General features: G+C 45.4%; 1 protein-coding gene across 1 annotated transcript; it reads right to left on the reverse strand.

The window, feature by feature from the left end:
- Window positions 1–11,866: 11,866 nt before the first annotated feature.
- Window positions 11,867–16,528, reverse strand: LOC139178322 (uncharacterized). The gene is made up of 2 exons (XM_070775931.1): window positions 16,081–16,528; window positions 11,867–12,406 (listed from the first exon to the last, which is right to left on the reverse strand). Exons 1-2 carry the CDS (start codon window positions 16,526–16,528, stop codon window positions 12,201–12,203), a joined length of 654 nt encoding a protein of 217 aa, XP_070632032.1. The 3' UTR covers window positions 11,867–12,200.
- Window positions 16,529–16,943: the final 415 nt, after the last annotated feature.

Consider the following 16,943-nt stretch of genomic DNA (forward strand, 5'->3'; position numbering starts at 1 on the left):
AAATCCTCTCAGATAGAGTTATTCTGTCTATGAGCCCCTTGTCAATCTTATTCATTTCAAACCTTTTTCCAGATTCTTGTTTTCTGCTAACTTTGACTAAGACACTTTCAGAGAGTCACACATAGAGTTTTTATGTGATCTTATCCATCCTCCTTTGCCCTTTACTTTGGTAAATTGAGGATCTTGTATGATCAGTCTTCTCCCTGAGGTCTCCAAGATATTTCCTTTGACCTTTTTGCATCCACTTCATGGTTTTACTTTTTCTTGTCTTTAACAAAAAATTTTATTGGCATATAGTTGCTTTACAATGTAGTGTTAGATTCAGGTGTACAGCAAAGTGAATCAGTTATACATATGCATATATAGTGGAGGACGGGGGAGCCTGGCGTGCCGCAGCCCATGGGATCGCAAAGAGCTGGACACTACTCAGCTCTACTGAACAACAGCATAGATAGATCTATTCTTTTTTTTAAGATTCTTTCCCCATATATGTCATTACAGAGGATTGAGTAGAGTTCCACGTGCTATTCAGCAGGTCCTTGTTGTTTATCTATTTTATATATAATGTTTGTCTGTCAATCCCAATCTCCCAATTTATCCCTCCCTCCCTTCCCCTCTGGTAATCATTAAATTTGTTTTCTACATCTGCGACTCTATTTTTGTTTTATAGATAAGTTCATTTGTACCCTTTTTTAAGATTCTACATTTAAGTGATATCATATGATATTTGTCTTTCTCTGTCTGACTTACTTCACTCAGTATGACAATCTCTAGGGCCATTCATGCTTCTCCTGTTTAGGTATTGATTCTAACAGGACATTGCTTACTTTGAGAGGGGTGGGTAGGGAGGAATCCATTTACTGAGACAGGTGTCCCAATCACTGCTGCTAACACATGGGCTTCTCCCCACTGGTCTGGGGGGTTGCTGCTCTCCCAAGCTCATCCCAAGCCTTTGTGTGGCTTGTGGGTCCATGGCTCTCTCAGCGGCTACATTCACCTCTTTGTTTTTCCAGAGCACACTGCCTTCTTGCTACGACTCTGTAGTGTAACTTCATGTGGGGAGTGTGCCCTGCAACCCCTAGATCTTCTTTTGCCAAAGTATCATAGCTATTCATGGACCCTACCCATCTACCCATGCACTTTAAAATTCATTTTTTTAGGTTCCTCAAATATATTTATGTGTGTACACGCTCAGTTGTGTCCAATTCTTTGTGACCCCATGGACTGTAGCCCACCAGGATCTTCTGTCCATAAGATTCTCCAGGCAAGAGTACTGGAGTGGGTTGCCATTTCCTACTCCAGGGGGATCTTCCCGACCCAGGAATCGAACCAGAGTCTCCTGTAGCACCTGTACTGGCAGGCAGATTTTTTACCACAAGCCACCTGGGAAGCCCTCAAATACGTACGTATATAATATTACATATAAAAACCAGCATCCACTAGTGAAATGCTCTCCTTTGATTTTCAGAGTGTATGTATGGGGCAAGCTCTGAGATTTCCTTCTGAACCTCAGAACAAAGCTGTAAGTGTGAACAGTGATTCAAAGTCCACCCCTGGAGTCTCGGTAGCCCTGGTGCGCCTCGTTTCCAGAGCACTCTGCCTTTGGAGGCTCCTGATGCAGGCAGTGTGTTGCCATGGTAACGGTTACTTTTAGTTAGTACTTTTTATAGATTAAAGGGTTACACCCTGGAGTCTATGCCTGCAAAGGAATAAATCCTAAGGCTGTGTGGTACTTCATCTAATGCAGATATTTACCAGCACAGAGACCTAACCCACCAGCAATGGGAAATTTCAACCTTTGTATTTGATGTGGATATACACTGTTACCAGGGCTACATTTTCTTCAAACTTTTTTTTTTTTTTTTACAAAATACAAGTTACTCTTTTTTTTAACCCAATGAAATATATCCATATTTAATAAGTTGTGGCAGAAATACATGTGTGTCAGGAGTTTGCCCAGATGGCTGTTTTTCTACCTGGGGCAGAATCCCCAGTTACTGGGGGAAATCTGAAGACATGAAGAAGAGTGTCTCTTGACCTGATTGGGGGACCTCAGGGGCTCCAGGGGGAGAAGGGAGCAGGTGGGCCTAGGTCTGGACACAGCTCAGCCCTTTACCGCCTGTGTAGGGTTGAGCTTCAGAAGATGGGGTTTCCCTATCTACAATGCAGAGAGACATAATGCCTCAAAGAGATCCATGTCAAAGTTGCATGATATTTATATGAGGAATCTGAAAATACAACAAAGTAGTGAACACAATATACAGCCTTGACGTACTCCTTTTCCTATTTGGAACCAGTCTGTTGTTCCATGTCCAGTTCTAACTGTTGCTTCCTGACCTGCATACAGATTTCTCAAGAAGCAGGTCAGGCGGTCTAGAGTTGGACTGTGAAGAAGGCTGAGCGCCGAAGAATTGATGCTTTTGAACTGTGGTGTTGGAGAAGACTCCTGAGAGTCCCTTGGACTGCAAGGAGATCCAAGCAGTCCATTCTGAAGGAGATCAGCCCTGGGATTTCTTTGGAAGGAATGATGCTAAAGCTGAAACTCCAGTACTTCGGCCACCTCATGTGAAGAGTTGACTCATTGGAAAAGACCCTGATGTTGGGAGGGATTGGGGGCAGGAGGAGAAGGGGATGACAGAGGATGAGATGGCTGGATGGCATCACCGACTCGATGGATGTGAGTCTGAGTGAACTCCAGGAGTTGGTGATGGACAGGGAAGCCTGGCGTGCTGCGATTCATGGGGTCGAAAAGAGTTGGACACGACTGAGCGACTGAACTGAACTGAACTGAGTGAACACAACAAAAAAGAAGACTCACGGACACACAGAACAAACTAATGGTTCCCAGGAAGGTGGGGAAGAGGGAGGGGGGAGGGGCAGCTCAAGCATAGGGCGTTAGCAGGTACAAACTTTCAGATATAAAATAAGCTATAAGAATGTATTGTACAACATGGGGAATACAGCCAATATTTTCATAACTATAAGTAGAATGTGATCTTTATAATAACTCTAAAATTGTGAATGACTATATGATACATCTGGAACATATAATATTGTATAGCTATGTGGGTTTCCCTTGTGGCTCAGATGGTAAAGAATCTGTTTACAATATTGCTTCTATTGAACATTTTGGTGTTTTGGCCCCTGGCATATGGAATCTTAGTTCCCATAAGAGTGATAAAACCCACACTGCTTGCATTGGAAAGTGAAGTCTTAACCACTGGACCACCAGGGAAGTCCCTTCAAAGTGCATTTATGAACCTTATCTCACTTGGATCCTGGAAGAACTTTGTGAACTAGAACCAGCAGGCATTAGTTACATCCTTGTCTAAAATCAGAAGAGACCCTTTCCAGAAAAGTAACAATCGCAGTGAAGGTGAAACAATTTTTAGGCCTTATTCTGTCTCAAAAAAAAAAAAGAAAAGAAAGTGGCTTCTTTTGCCTCTGTGGTTCAACAACACTGCCAAGGTCAGGCTTATGTTGGTTCTCTGGGAATCAGGAGGAGATCGCTGATAAACACATTCCCAGGAAGGGTCTCTTAGACCTCTCAAGGACAGTTGTGATTGTCTACAATACAGATCAGTTTACTCTGCAATGAAATGAACATGTCATGGGCAAGGTCAAAACAGGGTACTTCCCAATCTATGAGCCCTCCCAGGCCTCAGATGGGCATGGGCTGAGGGACACCTACCATGAATACAGCTCAGCCCATCATCTAGATCTTCCCTGGTGGCTCAGATGTTAATCTGCCTGCCAATGCAGGAGACCTGGGTTGGACCCCTGGCTTGGGAAGATACCCTGAAGAAGGGAATGGCAACCCATTCCAGTATTCTTGCCTGGGAAATCCCATGAACAGAGGAGCCTGGCGGGCTATAGTTCAGGGGGTCGCAGAGTCAGACACGACTGAGCAACTAAACAATATCGTTATCTGGGTCCCTGTGATCTCCATCTCAACTGTCCTATTGTGGCCCATGGTATGTCCATTCTTCGAGTCCCCTAGGGAGGAAGAGCTTCCCAAATGGCCCTCAACAATCCCCACCTCCTGGTATTCATGGCTTTGTGTGTATGGGCTGGACCACTGACTTAACTTTAATGAAACAAAATACAGCAGAAGGGATGGGTTATCACTTTTGAGAAGAGGCTATAAAAGACTTCCCTCTTTTTCATATACTCTGTCTTTCTGATGTCTTCACCTGATGTGAAGAGCTGAGTCATCGGAAAAGATCCTGATGCTGGGAAAGACTGAGGGCAGGAGGAGAAGGGGATGACAGAGGATGAGATGGTTGGATGGCATCACCGACTCGATGTACATGAGTTTGGGTAAGGAGCATTGGCTGCGCTTTGCTAGAGCAGCCGTGAAAAGATACCCCACGCCCAAGGTAAGAGAAACCCAAGTAAGACGGTAGGTATTGCAAGAGGGCATCAGAGGGCAGACACACTGAAACCATACTCACAGAAAACTAGTCAATCTAATCACACTAGGTCCACAGCCTTGTCTAACTCAATGAAACTAAGCTATGCCTGTGGGGCAACCCAAGATAGGTGGGTCATGGTGGAGATATCCGACAGAATGTGGTCCACTGGAGAAAGGAATGGCAAACCACTTCAGTATTCTTGCCTTGAGAACCCCATGAACAGTATGAAAAGGCAAAATGATAGGATACTGAAAGAGAAACTCCCCAGGTCAGTAGGTGCCCAATATGCTACTGGAGATCAGTGGAGAAATAACTCCAGAAAGAATGAAGGGATGGAGCCAAAGCAAAAACAATACGCAGGTGTGGATGTGACTGGTGATAGAAGCAAGGTCCGATGCTGTAAAGAGCAATATTGCATAGGAACCTGGAATGTCAGGTCCATGAATCAAGGCAAATCGGAAGTGGTCAAACAAGAGATGGCAAGAGTGAATGTCGACATTCTAGGAATCAGTGAACTGAAATGGACTGGAATGGGTGAATTTAACTCAGATGACCATTATATCTACTACTGTGGGCAGGAATCCCTCAGAAGAAATGGAGTGGCCATTATGGTCAACAAAAGAATCCGAAATGCAGTACTTGGATGCAATCTCAAAAATGACAGAATGATCTCTGTTCGTTTCCAAGGCAAACCATTCAATATCACAGTAATCCAAGTCTATGCCCCAACCAGTAACGCTGAAGAAGCTGAAGTTCAATGGTTCTATGAAGACCTACAAGACCTTTTAGAACTAACACCCCCAAAAGATGTCCTTTTCATTATAGGGGACTGGAAAGCAAAAGTAGGAAGTCAAGAAACACCTGGAGTAACAAATTTGGCCTTGGAATATAGAATGAAGCAGGGCAAAGACTAATAGAGTTTTGCCAAGAAAATGCACTGGTCATAACAAACACCCTCTTCCAACAACACAAGAGAAGACTCTACACATGGACATCACCAGATGGTCAACACCAAAATCAGACTGATTATATTCTTTGCAGCCAAAGATGGAGAAGCTCTATACAGTCAGCAAAAACAAGACCAGGACCTGACTGTGGCTCAAACCATGAACTCCTTATTGCCAAATTCAGACTTAAATTGAAGAAAGTAGGGAAAACCACTAGACCATTTAGGTATGACCTAAATCAAATCCCTTATGATTATACAGTGGAAGTGAAAAATAGATTTAAGGGCCTAGATCTGATACATAGAGTTCCTGATGAATTATGGAATGAGGTTCGTGACATTGTACAGGAGACAGGGATCAAGACCATCCCCATGGAAAAGAAATGCAAAAAAGCAAAATGGCTGTCTGGGGAGGCCTTACAAATAGCTATGAAAAGAAGAGAAGTGAAAAGCAAAGGAGAAATGGAAAGATATAAACATCTGAATGCAGAATTCCAAAGAATAGCAAGAAGAGATAAGAAAGCCTTCTTCAGCGATCAATGCAAAGAAATAGAGGAAAACAACAGAATGGGAAAGACTAGGGATCTCTTCAAGAAAATCAGAGATACCAAACGAACATTTCATGCAAAGATGGGCTCAATAAAGGACAGAAATGGTATGGACCTAACAGAAGCAGAAGATATTAAGAAGAGACGGCAAGAATACATAGAAGAACTGTACAAAAAAGATCTTCGTGACCCAGATAATCACGATGGTGTGATCACTGACCTAGAGCCAGACATCCAGGACTGTGAAGTCAAGTGGGCCTTAGAAAGCATCACTACGAACAAAGCTAGTGGAGGTGATAGAATTCCAGTTGAGCTATTCCAAATCCTGAAAGATGATGCTGTGAAAGTGCTGCACTCAATATGCCAGCAAATTTGGAAAACTCAGCAGTGGCCACAGGACTGGAAAAGGTCAGTTTTCATTCCAATCCCAAAGAAAGGCAATGCCAAAGAATGCTCAAACTACCGCACAATTGCACTCATCTCACACGCTAGTAAAGTAATGCTCAAAATTCTCCAAGCCAGGCTTCAGCAATATGTGAACCGTGAACTTCCTGATGTTCAAGCTGGTTTTAGAAAAGGCAGAGGAACCAGAAATCAAATTGCCAACATCTGCTGGATCATCGAAAAAGCAAGAGAGTTCCAGAAAAACATCTATTTCTTCTTTATTGACTATGCCAAAGCCTTTGACTGTGTGGATCACAATAAACTGTGGAAAATTCTGAAAGAGATGGGAATACCAGACCACCTGATCTGCCTCTTGAGAAACCTATATGCAGGTCAGGAAGCAACAGTTAGAACTGGACATGGAACAACAGACTGGTTCCAAATAGGAAAAGGAGTTGGTCAAGGCTGTATATTGTCACCCTGTTTATTTAACTTATATGCAGAGTACATAATGAGAAATGCTGGACTGGAAGAAACACAAGCTGGAATCAAGATTGCTGGGAGAAATATCAATAACCTCAGATATGCAGATGACACCACCCTTATGGTAGAAAGTGAAGAGGAACTCAAAAGCCTCTTGATGAAAGTGAGGGTGGAGAGTGAAAAAGCTGGCTTAAAGCTCAACATTCAGAAAACGAAGATCATGCCATCCGGTCCCATCACTTCATGGGAAATAGATGGGGAAACAGTGGAAACAGTGTCAGACTTTATTTTTGGGGGCTCCAAAATCACTGCAGATGGTGATTGCAGCCATGAAATTAAAAGATGCTTACTCCTTGGAAGGAAAGTTATGACCAACCTAGATAGCATATTCAAAAGCAGAGACATTACTTTGCCAACAAAGGTTCGTCTAGTCAAGGCTATGGTTTTTCCTGTGGTCATGTATGGATGTGAGAGTTGGACTGTGAAGAAACCTGAGTGCCGAAGAATTGATGCTTTTGAACTGTGGTGTTGGAGAAGACTCCTGAGAGTCCCTTGGACTGCAAGGAGATCCAAGCAGTCCATTCTGAAGATCAGCCCTGGGATTTCTTTGGAAGGAATGATGCTAAAGCTGAAACTCCAATACTTTGGCCACCTCATGCGAAGAGTTGACTCATTGGAAAAGACTCTGATGCTGGGAGGGATTGGGGGCAAGAGGAGAAGGGGACGACAGAGGATGAGATGGCTGGATGGCATCACTGACTCGATGGACATGAGTCTGAGTGAACTCCGGGAGTTGGTGATGGACAGGGAGGCCTGGCATGCTGCGATTCATGGGGTCGCAAAGAGTCAGACATGACTGAATGACTGATCTGATCTTATCTGTCTTTCTGACTCTCCTCAAGTGTTTGCTCTGATAGAGTAAGAGGAAAATCCACATTGTGAGAAACTCTGGGATGCTTCCAACTGTGTTGGTCACTCAGTTGTGTCTGACTCTTTGCGACCCTGTGAACTGTAGCCCACCAGGCTCCTCTGTCCATGGGATTCTCCAGGTAAGAATACTAGAGTGATTGCCATTCCCTTCTTTAGGGAATCTTCCTGACCCAAGGATCGAACCCAGGTCTTCTGCATTGCAGGCAGATTCTTTACCATCTGAAGCTTCCAACTACCTGCCAGTAGATTCAAGAGCTTGGTCCTAACATCTCAGAGGGAACTGAATCCTGCCAACAACCATGGGAGGGAGCCTGGAAGTGGGTCCTTCTCCCATGAAGCCTTCAGATGAGACCCCAGCCCTGGCAAACACCCTAATAGTGATGGCCTGTGAGAACCCCTGAGCTGTGTAAACCAGCTAAATTGTGCCTGGATTCCTGACCCACAGAAATGATGAGATGATAACTGTGGGATTTTCTGCTTTTGTTTTTGTCTTCTCGACACATGGGGATATTAGTTCCCTGACTAGGAATTGAACCTGCGCCTCCTGCCATGAAAGTGCAGCGTCTTAACCACTGGATCACCGGGAAGTCCCTCAAAACTGTGTTTTTTAAGCTACACATACTGGGGTGATTTGAGGATAATTTATTATTTTGCAAGCGATAATTAACACACCCAGATTCCAACACCTGGGGCTATCTTTGCTCCTATTGATTACGACAAGGCACCTTGAAGTTCTCCTGCCCTTTTCTCAAGGCCTTTAAATTTACACTTCTTTAGGAAGGAAAGATGGAGAAGGCAATGGCACGCCAGTCCAGTACTCTTGCCTGGAAAAGCCCATGGACGGAGGAGCCTGGAAGGCTGCAGTCCATGGGGTCGCTGAGGTTCGGACATGACTGAACGACTTCACTTTCACGCATTGGAGAAGGAAATGGCAACCCACTCCAGTGTTCTTGCCTGGAGAATCCCAGGGACAGGGGAGCCTGATAGGCTGCCGTCTATGGGGTTGCACAGAGTTGGACACGACTGAAGTGACTTAGCAGCAGCAGCAGTAGGAAGGAAAGATCTCCAGTATCAGCCTCTTGGCACCCCTTCTTCTGCTGGACAACACCTCTCCAGCTTCTTGTCGGAAAACAACACCTTCCTCGCCTTGGACTCACTTCGTCCCAACACTTAGCTTGAGTCCAGACTGTCTTCGTCGTTGATGGATTCCAATCCCAGAGCCCGATGCTGGGGTTCTGAGCCTGACCCAGGCAGCAGACCTTTTATCACTGCTGTGTTTGATGGTTGGTCTGTGGCATTCTTGACCCCATATGACACCCACTCAGATCAAACCATCTTAGTAGCCTTGTCGGATGGCCCGACTCCCTCCTTGACCAGTACACAGCCAGGTTCACAATTGGATCCTGGTGGCCAGCCCTGGCTGTGGCTCCCCAACTGCTCTGCTCAGGCTTTTTATGTCACTGACCTTTCCAACGCTACCCCCTGAGGAGGCACGCACCATCTCTCAAAGGCCTGTGCCAAATTCTGACCTCCTTCTCCTATCTTTCCAGGGAACAAGGGTTGCGGAGTAGGGGGGAACTTGCAAACAGGCCAGTTCTTCAGGGGAGATGTGAGCACAGTGGGTCCAAGAAGAGTCTGGCATCAGAACCCCCCTCAGTGGCTCTGCAGTGACTCAAGGCAGTGGGGCATGGAACATGGGTCAGAACCAGCTCTCAGACTCTTTCAGCAAGGATGAAGCAGACTGTTGACTTGGAGCTAGGAAAAAGAGTAAAAGTACCTTTCTCTGGCTTCCAGGGAAAGTCATAGACAGATACTAACCCACTCATCCAATCTGTCCTCATCTCAAGCTCTCTACTCCCACCACTTTCTATTCCAGAATTCTTTACTTGAAAAAATATTTATTGAATGGATGAACCCCTCACACGTTATGTGAAGCAAAAGAATCTATATACAAAAGAGAAAATGCTGTGTACCTCCTTTAGATGGCTTTTTAGAATAGACGGACCTCGGCTAATGTGAAAAAAAGAAAAAAATCCTACTAGTCACCTCTGGTTGGTAAGGGATTGCCTGACAAGAGATGAGGAACTTTCTGGACTAATGGAGACGTTCTCTGTCCTGAGTGTGTGTATTTGCTAAAATGATCAGCCAACTCTGTGGTTCTGTCACTATGCCATTTTCACATATGTAAATTTTATCTCCAATAAAACTAAAAAAAAAAAAAAAAAAAATTAAACCAGGGGCAGGGAGTGGGTGAGGTTACAGAAGAAGCAGAAATGGCAGAACAGTAATGAAGGTGTGCAGATAAGTGTTTTTTAGGGGAGGAACCACCTTTTACTTCTTTGCATTCCTCCCAAAACTTAGCCCTATGGTGCTCAGTAAACATTTGTTCAAAGTATTTATTTAGAAAGTAAGTATCTCCTTATAAAACTTGCCTGTGTTATATATGTATTTATAGTCTGAATGCTTGTGTCTCCTCCTGTGTTTAGTTGCTCAGTCATGTCTGACTCTTTGCGACCTCACAGACTGTAGCTTGTCAGGCTCCTCTGTCCATAGGATTCTCCAGGCAAGAACACTGGAGTTGGTTGCCATTTCCTACTCCAGAGGATCTTCCTGACCCAGTGATGGAACTTGAGTCTCTTGTGTCTCCTGCACAGGTAGGTACTCTTTACCACTAGCACCACCTAGGAAGCCCCCCTGCCCACCCCGCCCCTCCGCCCGCTCCAAATTCTATGTTTAGATTGTAACCTGCAATATTGAGGGTGTTAGGAGGAGTCTTTGGAAGGTGGTTAGGTCATGAGGGTGGAGCCCTCACAGGTAGGATTAGTGCCCTTATAAAAGGGGCCCCAGAGAGCCCCCTTGCTTCTTCTGCCAAGTGAGAAAACAGAGAGAAAGCAGCCATATATGAATCAAGAAGCTCTAGCCAGACACTGAATCTGCCAGCACCTTGATCTTGGATGTCTCAGGATCCAGAACTGTGAGAAATAAATATTTGTCTTTAAATGCCACCTAGTTGAAGCTATTTTGTTGTAACAACTCAAATGTATAAAGATATATGCAGATTTTAAATATCAAGAATTCTTTCTCAAAATATTGAACTAAATGATTAATTGTTACTGAGACATGCTCTTTTATGAAAGGAAATATAAAAATAGGTAAAATTTGAACATAACTTTTCAGTTATTTAATTTTGTGACATGCCAATTCAGTGTATTTCCTGTTTGACAGATTCTGTCTGTATTATTTTTGGTATCTGTCCTCATGCAAACCATCCATATGCTGAGTTGGTTGTAGGGGAAACATTTGTTCTAACAGAGTTCTTGGGACTTGAACTGAATCTGAACCCACTCAAGCATTTGGAGAACCATCATTTTTAGGAGTTGACCGCAAATAAGAGGAACTATATGTATCTATTGGACTTGTCCGGTGGCTCAGTGGTAAAGAATCCACCTGCCAATGCAGGGGATGTGGGCCCAATCCTTGGGTTGGGGAGATCCCCTGGAGAAGGATTGGCAACCCACTCTTGCCTGGGAAATTCCACAGACAGAGAAGCCTGGCAGGCTACATTCCAGGAGCTTGCAAAGAGCTGGCCATAGCTGAGCACACAAAGAAGCATTAGAATACATTTTAGGGGTCAATACATGATTCTTAACCTCCATTAAGATGTTAGAATTTTACCACTGAAATGCAGAGTTACCTGGGAAGCTCCGAAAGTGCAGAGTTGGGGCTCCAATAAAGAATGAAACCCCATTACAGATGAACCTATTTCCAAGGCATAGAGACACAAATTTAGAGAAAGGACTTGTAGACGCAGGAGGGGAAGGAGAAGGTAGGATGAACTGAGACAGTAGCACTGACATATATACACCACCACGTGTAAAACAGCACAGGAAGCTCAGCTCAGTGCTCTGTGATGATTAGGAGGGGTGGGATGGGGCAGAGATGGGAGGAGGCTCAAGAGGGAAGGGATATATTTTATACATATATATATATACACACACACACATATATATATATATGATTCAGTTTGTTGTACAGCACAAATTGACACAACATTGCAAAGCAATTATCCTCCAATTTAAAAGAAGAACAAAACCCCAGGAAAGTCGGGAGTGTGCTCCCACAGCATCAAGGGATAACTGTGCTCTCCAAGAACTGTTCTTTCTATACTATGAAACAACCCAAGAAGCCACACAGCAACCTAGGTATGTCCTCGGAAATATGGGCATCAGCATGACAATTTGTAAAGGGCTTCCCCAGTGGCTCAGCAGTAAAGAATCTGTCTACCATCAGGAGGCACAGGAGACCTAGGTTTGATCCATGGATTGGGAAGATGCCCTGGAGAAGGGAATGGCAACCCATTCCAGTATTCTTGCCTGGAGAATCCCATGGACAAAGGAACCTGGCAGGCTACAGCCCATGGGGTCGCAAAGAGTCGGACATGACTGAGAACACAAGATGATTTCTAAAGGCCCAGGGGTCAGGGTGGAATCAGATCTACACAGGAGGAAGAAATCTAAAAAGAAAAAGGCAGGACTTTTGAAAGGCTGCAAACATACTGGGAATGTGAACATACTTGTTAAATAATTGAAGACTTTCCAGATCCTCCAGCTCAAGGACTCTGTGAAGTTTTTCAGGCTGACCTCCAGCCTTTGCCTTCTGCTCTGCGGCAGCTGAGTCTTGCAGGGCCCCGCGGGTCCTCTCTGAGTCGGAACAGAACCAGGAGTCAAAAAGTCTGGCGAGACACTGGCTCACCTGTCGCTGCCCATTTCCCTTGCCTTAAGTCATCTGTCGCTGGAGATGTGGCCATTTAAGTGGCACACAAAAGGACAAACAGGGTTCGGGCCAGATTTTGCTGATTAGATACCTGTTAGTTCACTGAAACATGATTCATGGTTAGTCCTTCAAAAGAAACAGTCTCTCACCTGCTGGGGCTGGGAAGAGATGGGCTGGCATTCAGAAGCCCATGTTGCTCTCTTTCTGGGTACAGAACTCTGGAGTCAGCATTTACATTTCCTATGATATGGAATGTTTGTTTCATGGAAACAGGGAAGGAAGAAGAGGAAGGAGGAACGGGAATCCCTTTCTCAGGTGGCTTCCTGCGAGCCGCTGACCCAGGACAGGCACAGCCTGGTGGGGCTGGGAGGCACAGTCATGTGAGGTTCACCAGGGAAGCTCGTCTTCTCCCCCTCCAGGGCCTGGTTCAAATCGTTACGTCTGATCAAACCATCTGAGACTTTGTTCTTGGCCAGCGTCTTCGTCCCGCCTCCCATCTGTCATAAGAGGCCACCTTCCCAGGCAAAGAGCTGATGGCACCCACTTAAACCTTCTGTGGGGGCCCTTCAGCATCCGAGGCCACTCGCCAACCTCTCTGCTCACCCCTGCCTGCCCTGGCCCTCAGCTCTCATGCCCCTCCTGCTCACATGCCCACTCACGCGCACCTTCCCCACCCTCCCAGCACGGTCTCAAACCTACCAGGTGCTGACGTGCTGTGGTCTGTGTGGCTACAGGGAATCCCATCATCCTGGAAGAGCTCCCTTAGGAGCTGGGCTGAGGGAGAGGCCCACTTATGTGGTCTTTTCAGCTCTAGGGCCTGCCTCTCTGGCCTGTGCACAAGGATGGGAACAGGAGAAATGGGGTGGCCACCTTAAGGGGCCATAGGGGTGAGTTTCTCGCCCTATGTGGGGGCCTCTCTCCTGTGATTAAGGGTGTCAGGCACTCTTCATTTCTATGGGCACAAATGACTGTTACAACAAGTCCTTCTGCAAACATTACAATGTGGACAGAGGACTTCCCTGGTGGCACAGTGGATAAGAACCTGCCTGCCAATGCAGGGGACGTGTGTTCGATCCCTGGTCCAGGAAGATTCCACATGCCAAGGAGCAACTAAGCCCATGTGTCACAACTACTGAGCCCATGCTCTGGAGCCTGTGCTCTGCAACAAGAGAAGCCACCACACTGAGACTTCTGTGTACAGCAACAAAGAGAAGCCCCCACTCACTGCAACTAGAGAAAGCCCATGCACAGCAATGAAGAACCAGCACAGCCAAAAATAAATAAATAAAAATTATTTTTAAAATGTGGGCATAAAACACCATCATGCTCTTGGGCCCCACATCACACTAGCTGCTGATATGGAGCAAAATACAATAACTTCTCGCCTTCACCTTTATACTGATTAAGTCATTTTTCCTTTGCATTTGCTCTGAAGCATAACTGCTAACTGAGATGCTTTTTTGCGTGGTCACGCTGGGACATGTTTGTTTATGGTATGTATGTCTAATGATGGCAGCTGGCCCTGTGTATATAAGAAGAATGGAAAGGCCTCCTAGGCGTTTGCACAAGCTCATTCTACTCGCACCTGAGGAGACCAGTTACTTCTGAAGGGAGATGTCATAATGGGCCATCATAAAGCAGCTCCTTCTCGGGACCCATGGAGAGTGAGCCCCACAGTTGGGTCACCCCATACTGGAAGAAAGTAAACCTCTGTAAAGAACTTGAAGAAGAACTTGAAATTGTTAACTAGGGAACCAGCTACAGAGGTTACTTTAAAACTCTTAAATCCTGACCATCCATATGAAATTCAGTTAGCAAAAGACATTGAACATTTTAGAATTTGATTTTTGAAAAGTAATCCCTCCAGTTAAATTCTTGATAATGCATTGCTGTGTTTGTATGTATATATATATACACACACACACAGATTTTAATTTTTGAGGAGTTTTAGGCTCGTATAGAAGTTGCAAAAATAATACAGACAGCTCCCATGTATCTTTCACTCTACTTCCTCCAATATATTGTTTTGCATAATCCTAGTTATGATATCAAATAGTCAGTCAACCATCTAAACCAGAAAGCTGATATTGGCACTGTGCTAATCCATAGATGTTATTCAGATTGTACTAGTTTTTACATGCACTGTTTTTGTGTGTGGTTTTGGTTTTTTGCTTTTTGTGGTGGTTGTATAGTTCTATGGCTTCCCTGGTGGCACTAGTGGTAAAGAACCTGCCTGCCACTGCAGGAGACAGAAGAGGCGGCAGTTTGATCCCTAGGTCAGGAAGATCCCCTGGAAAAGGAAATGGCAACCTACTCCACTATTCTTGCCTGGAGATTCCATGGACAGAGGAGCCTGGTGGGCTAGGATCCATGGGGTTGAAGGGACTTAGCACGCAAACAGGCATATAGTTGTGTAAAATGTTATCACTAATACAGATTTGCATAACCACAGTTACTCCTATTCCCTTTACTTGCAGCCCTGGACAATCACAAATCTATTTTCTGTCTCTATGGATTTATCTCTTTTGGACCTTTCATACGACTGGAATCATACAATATGTGGCATTTTGTAACTGGCTTATTTCTTTCAGCATAAAGTTTTCAAGGTCCATCCATGTTGCAGCATCTTTTAGGCCTTCATTACTTTTTATGTCACAGTAATATTTCATTGTACAAGTATACCATATTTTGCTTATTCACTCATCAGTTGATGGTCATTTGGATCATTGCTTCTTGGCTATCATGAATAATGCTGTTGTGAACATTCTCACACAGGTTTTTTCTGTGGACATATGTTTTTACTTCTCGTGGGAATATACCAAGCAGTAGAATCCTGGTCACATGGTAACTCTTACATTTTGAGGAACCATTGCAACTTGTGTGCCTTCATGTGTAGAATGAAAGCTCAGGCCAGCTTCCATGAACAGAACCTTAATCTATTAATGTTTTGGTGGTGGTTTAGTCACTAAGTCATGTCCAACACATGACCCTCATGGACTGCAGCCTGCCAGGTTCCTCTGTCCATGGGATTTCTCAGGCAAGAATCCTGGAGTGGGCTGCCATTTCCTTCTCCAGGGGAATCTTCCCCACCCAGGGATTAAACCCACATCTCCTACATTGCAGGTGGATTCTTTACTGATTGAGCCACCAGAGAAGTCCAATTAATACTTTATGCTTTGCAATTAAAAGTCCTTGTTAAAATCAGAAAGGTGAAAATCATTCTATCAGACAACCGAAATCACCCTCTAGGCTGTGTCCTGGAAGGTTTTATGTGATGCCACAGACATTTATTTCTGTGTCATCAGTACTGGAAAGGAGTACTGAAAGAAGTTCTGGATCTTTTTATTAAAACAAAAATCAATGCTGTCTTGAAGTTCCTTTTTTTTTTTTGGCCGTGCAGTAGGGCATGTGGGATCTTGTTCCCTGCCTGACAAGGGATCTAACACACGTCCCTTTCAGTGGAAGCACAGTGTCTTCATCACTGGACCACCAGGAAAGCCCCTGAAACTCATTCTTAAAGAGTGTGGTTGTGGTACCAGATATTTTGATTAGACCATTATTCATCCTTCTTACCACTGCTCAGAGCAAAGCGTGTTCTTACCTTGGAAGTAAAGAAAAAGGCAGGTGAGCAGGTAAGGGCAGAATTCCTCCAGATGAGAGCAAAAAGCACAGAACGCCTCCGGCCCTTTGGAGCCCAGCTTCAGGAAGAAAGCGTCCACTTTCTGCTGAGAGCCAGCCCGGGAGAGGATCTGGGTGCCCTCCTGCAGGGAGAACAGGCCATCGTACACCAGATGTGGAAGCACCGAGCCCACGTCCAGGGCCCGCAGCGCCCTCTCTCGGTAACTCCCGGGGATCTCCGCGAGCAGCTGGGCCCGCCTCTCCCTTTCTCTCCGCGCCCTCGGCTCGCAGTGGTAGAACCAAGAGTCGGCGCCTCTCTCTGCTGCCCTGGCACGCGGAGGGCCCAAGAAACCGCTCCCCCCCGGGCCTGGCGGCTCCTCGACCTCCGCGGGCACCGTCCACACCGCGCGGGCATCTGCAGGCCGACTCATCCCGCCGTCCGGAGAGACTGCAGTTCTGCGGGGAGGGCTGGGATTAAACCTGCAGTGCTGGCGGTCGTGCCCTAAGAGGATTGCGCTGCACTGTGAACCCCTTGTGGGGGTGAACATGAAAAGAGGAGCCAGAGGCAGCCTGACTGAATCCCCTCCCGCTGAAATTCCTCCTCCGGTTCCCAGGTGAGCACTCTCATCCCATCCCAGGTGACCCCTACATCACTCCACGCCCCCCACCATAACACATTTACAGGTGACTTGGAAAATACAGAACGAAGCTACATACAGTTCAAGTATTGTTGTTCATTGTTCAGTCGTTTCAGGCTCTCTGCGACCCCACGGACTGCAGTTCACCAGGCTTCCATGCCCTCCACTATCTCCTGGAGTTTACTCCAATTCATGTCCAACGAGTTGG

This window comes from Bos indicus, chromosome 21, assembly GCF_029378745.1.
Source record: "Bos indicus isolate NIAB-ARS_2022 breed Sahiwal x Tharparkar chromosome 21, NIAB-ARS_B.indTharparkar_mat_pri_1.0, whole genome shotgun sequence".
Lineage (NCBI taxonomy): Eukaryota > Metazoa > Chordata > Mammalia > Artiodactyla > Bovidae > Bos > Bos indicus.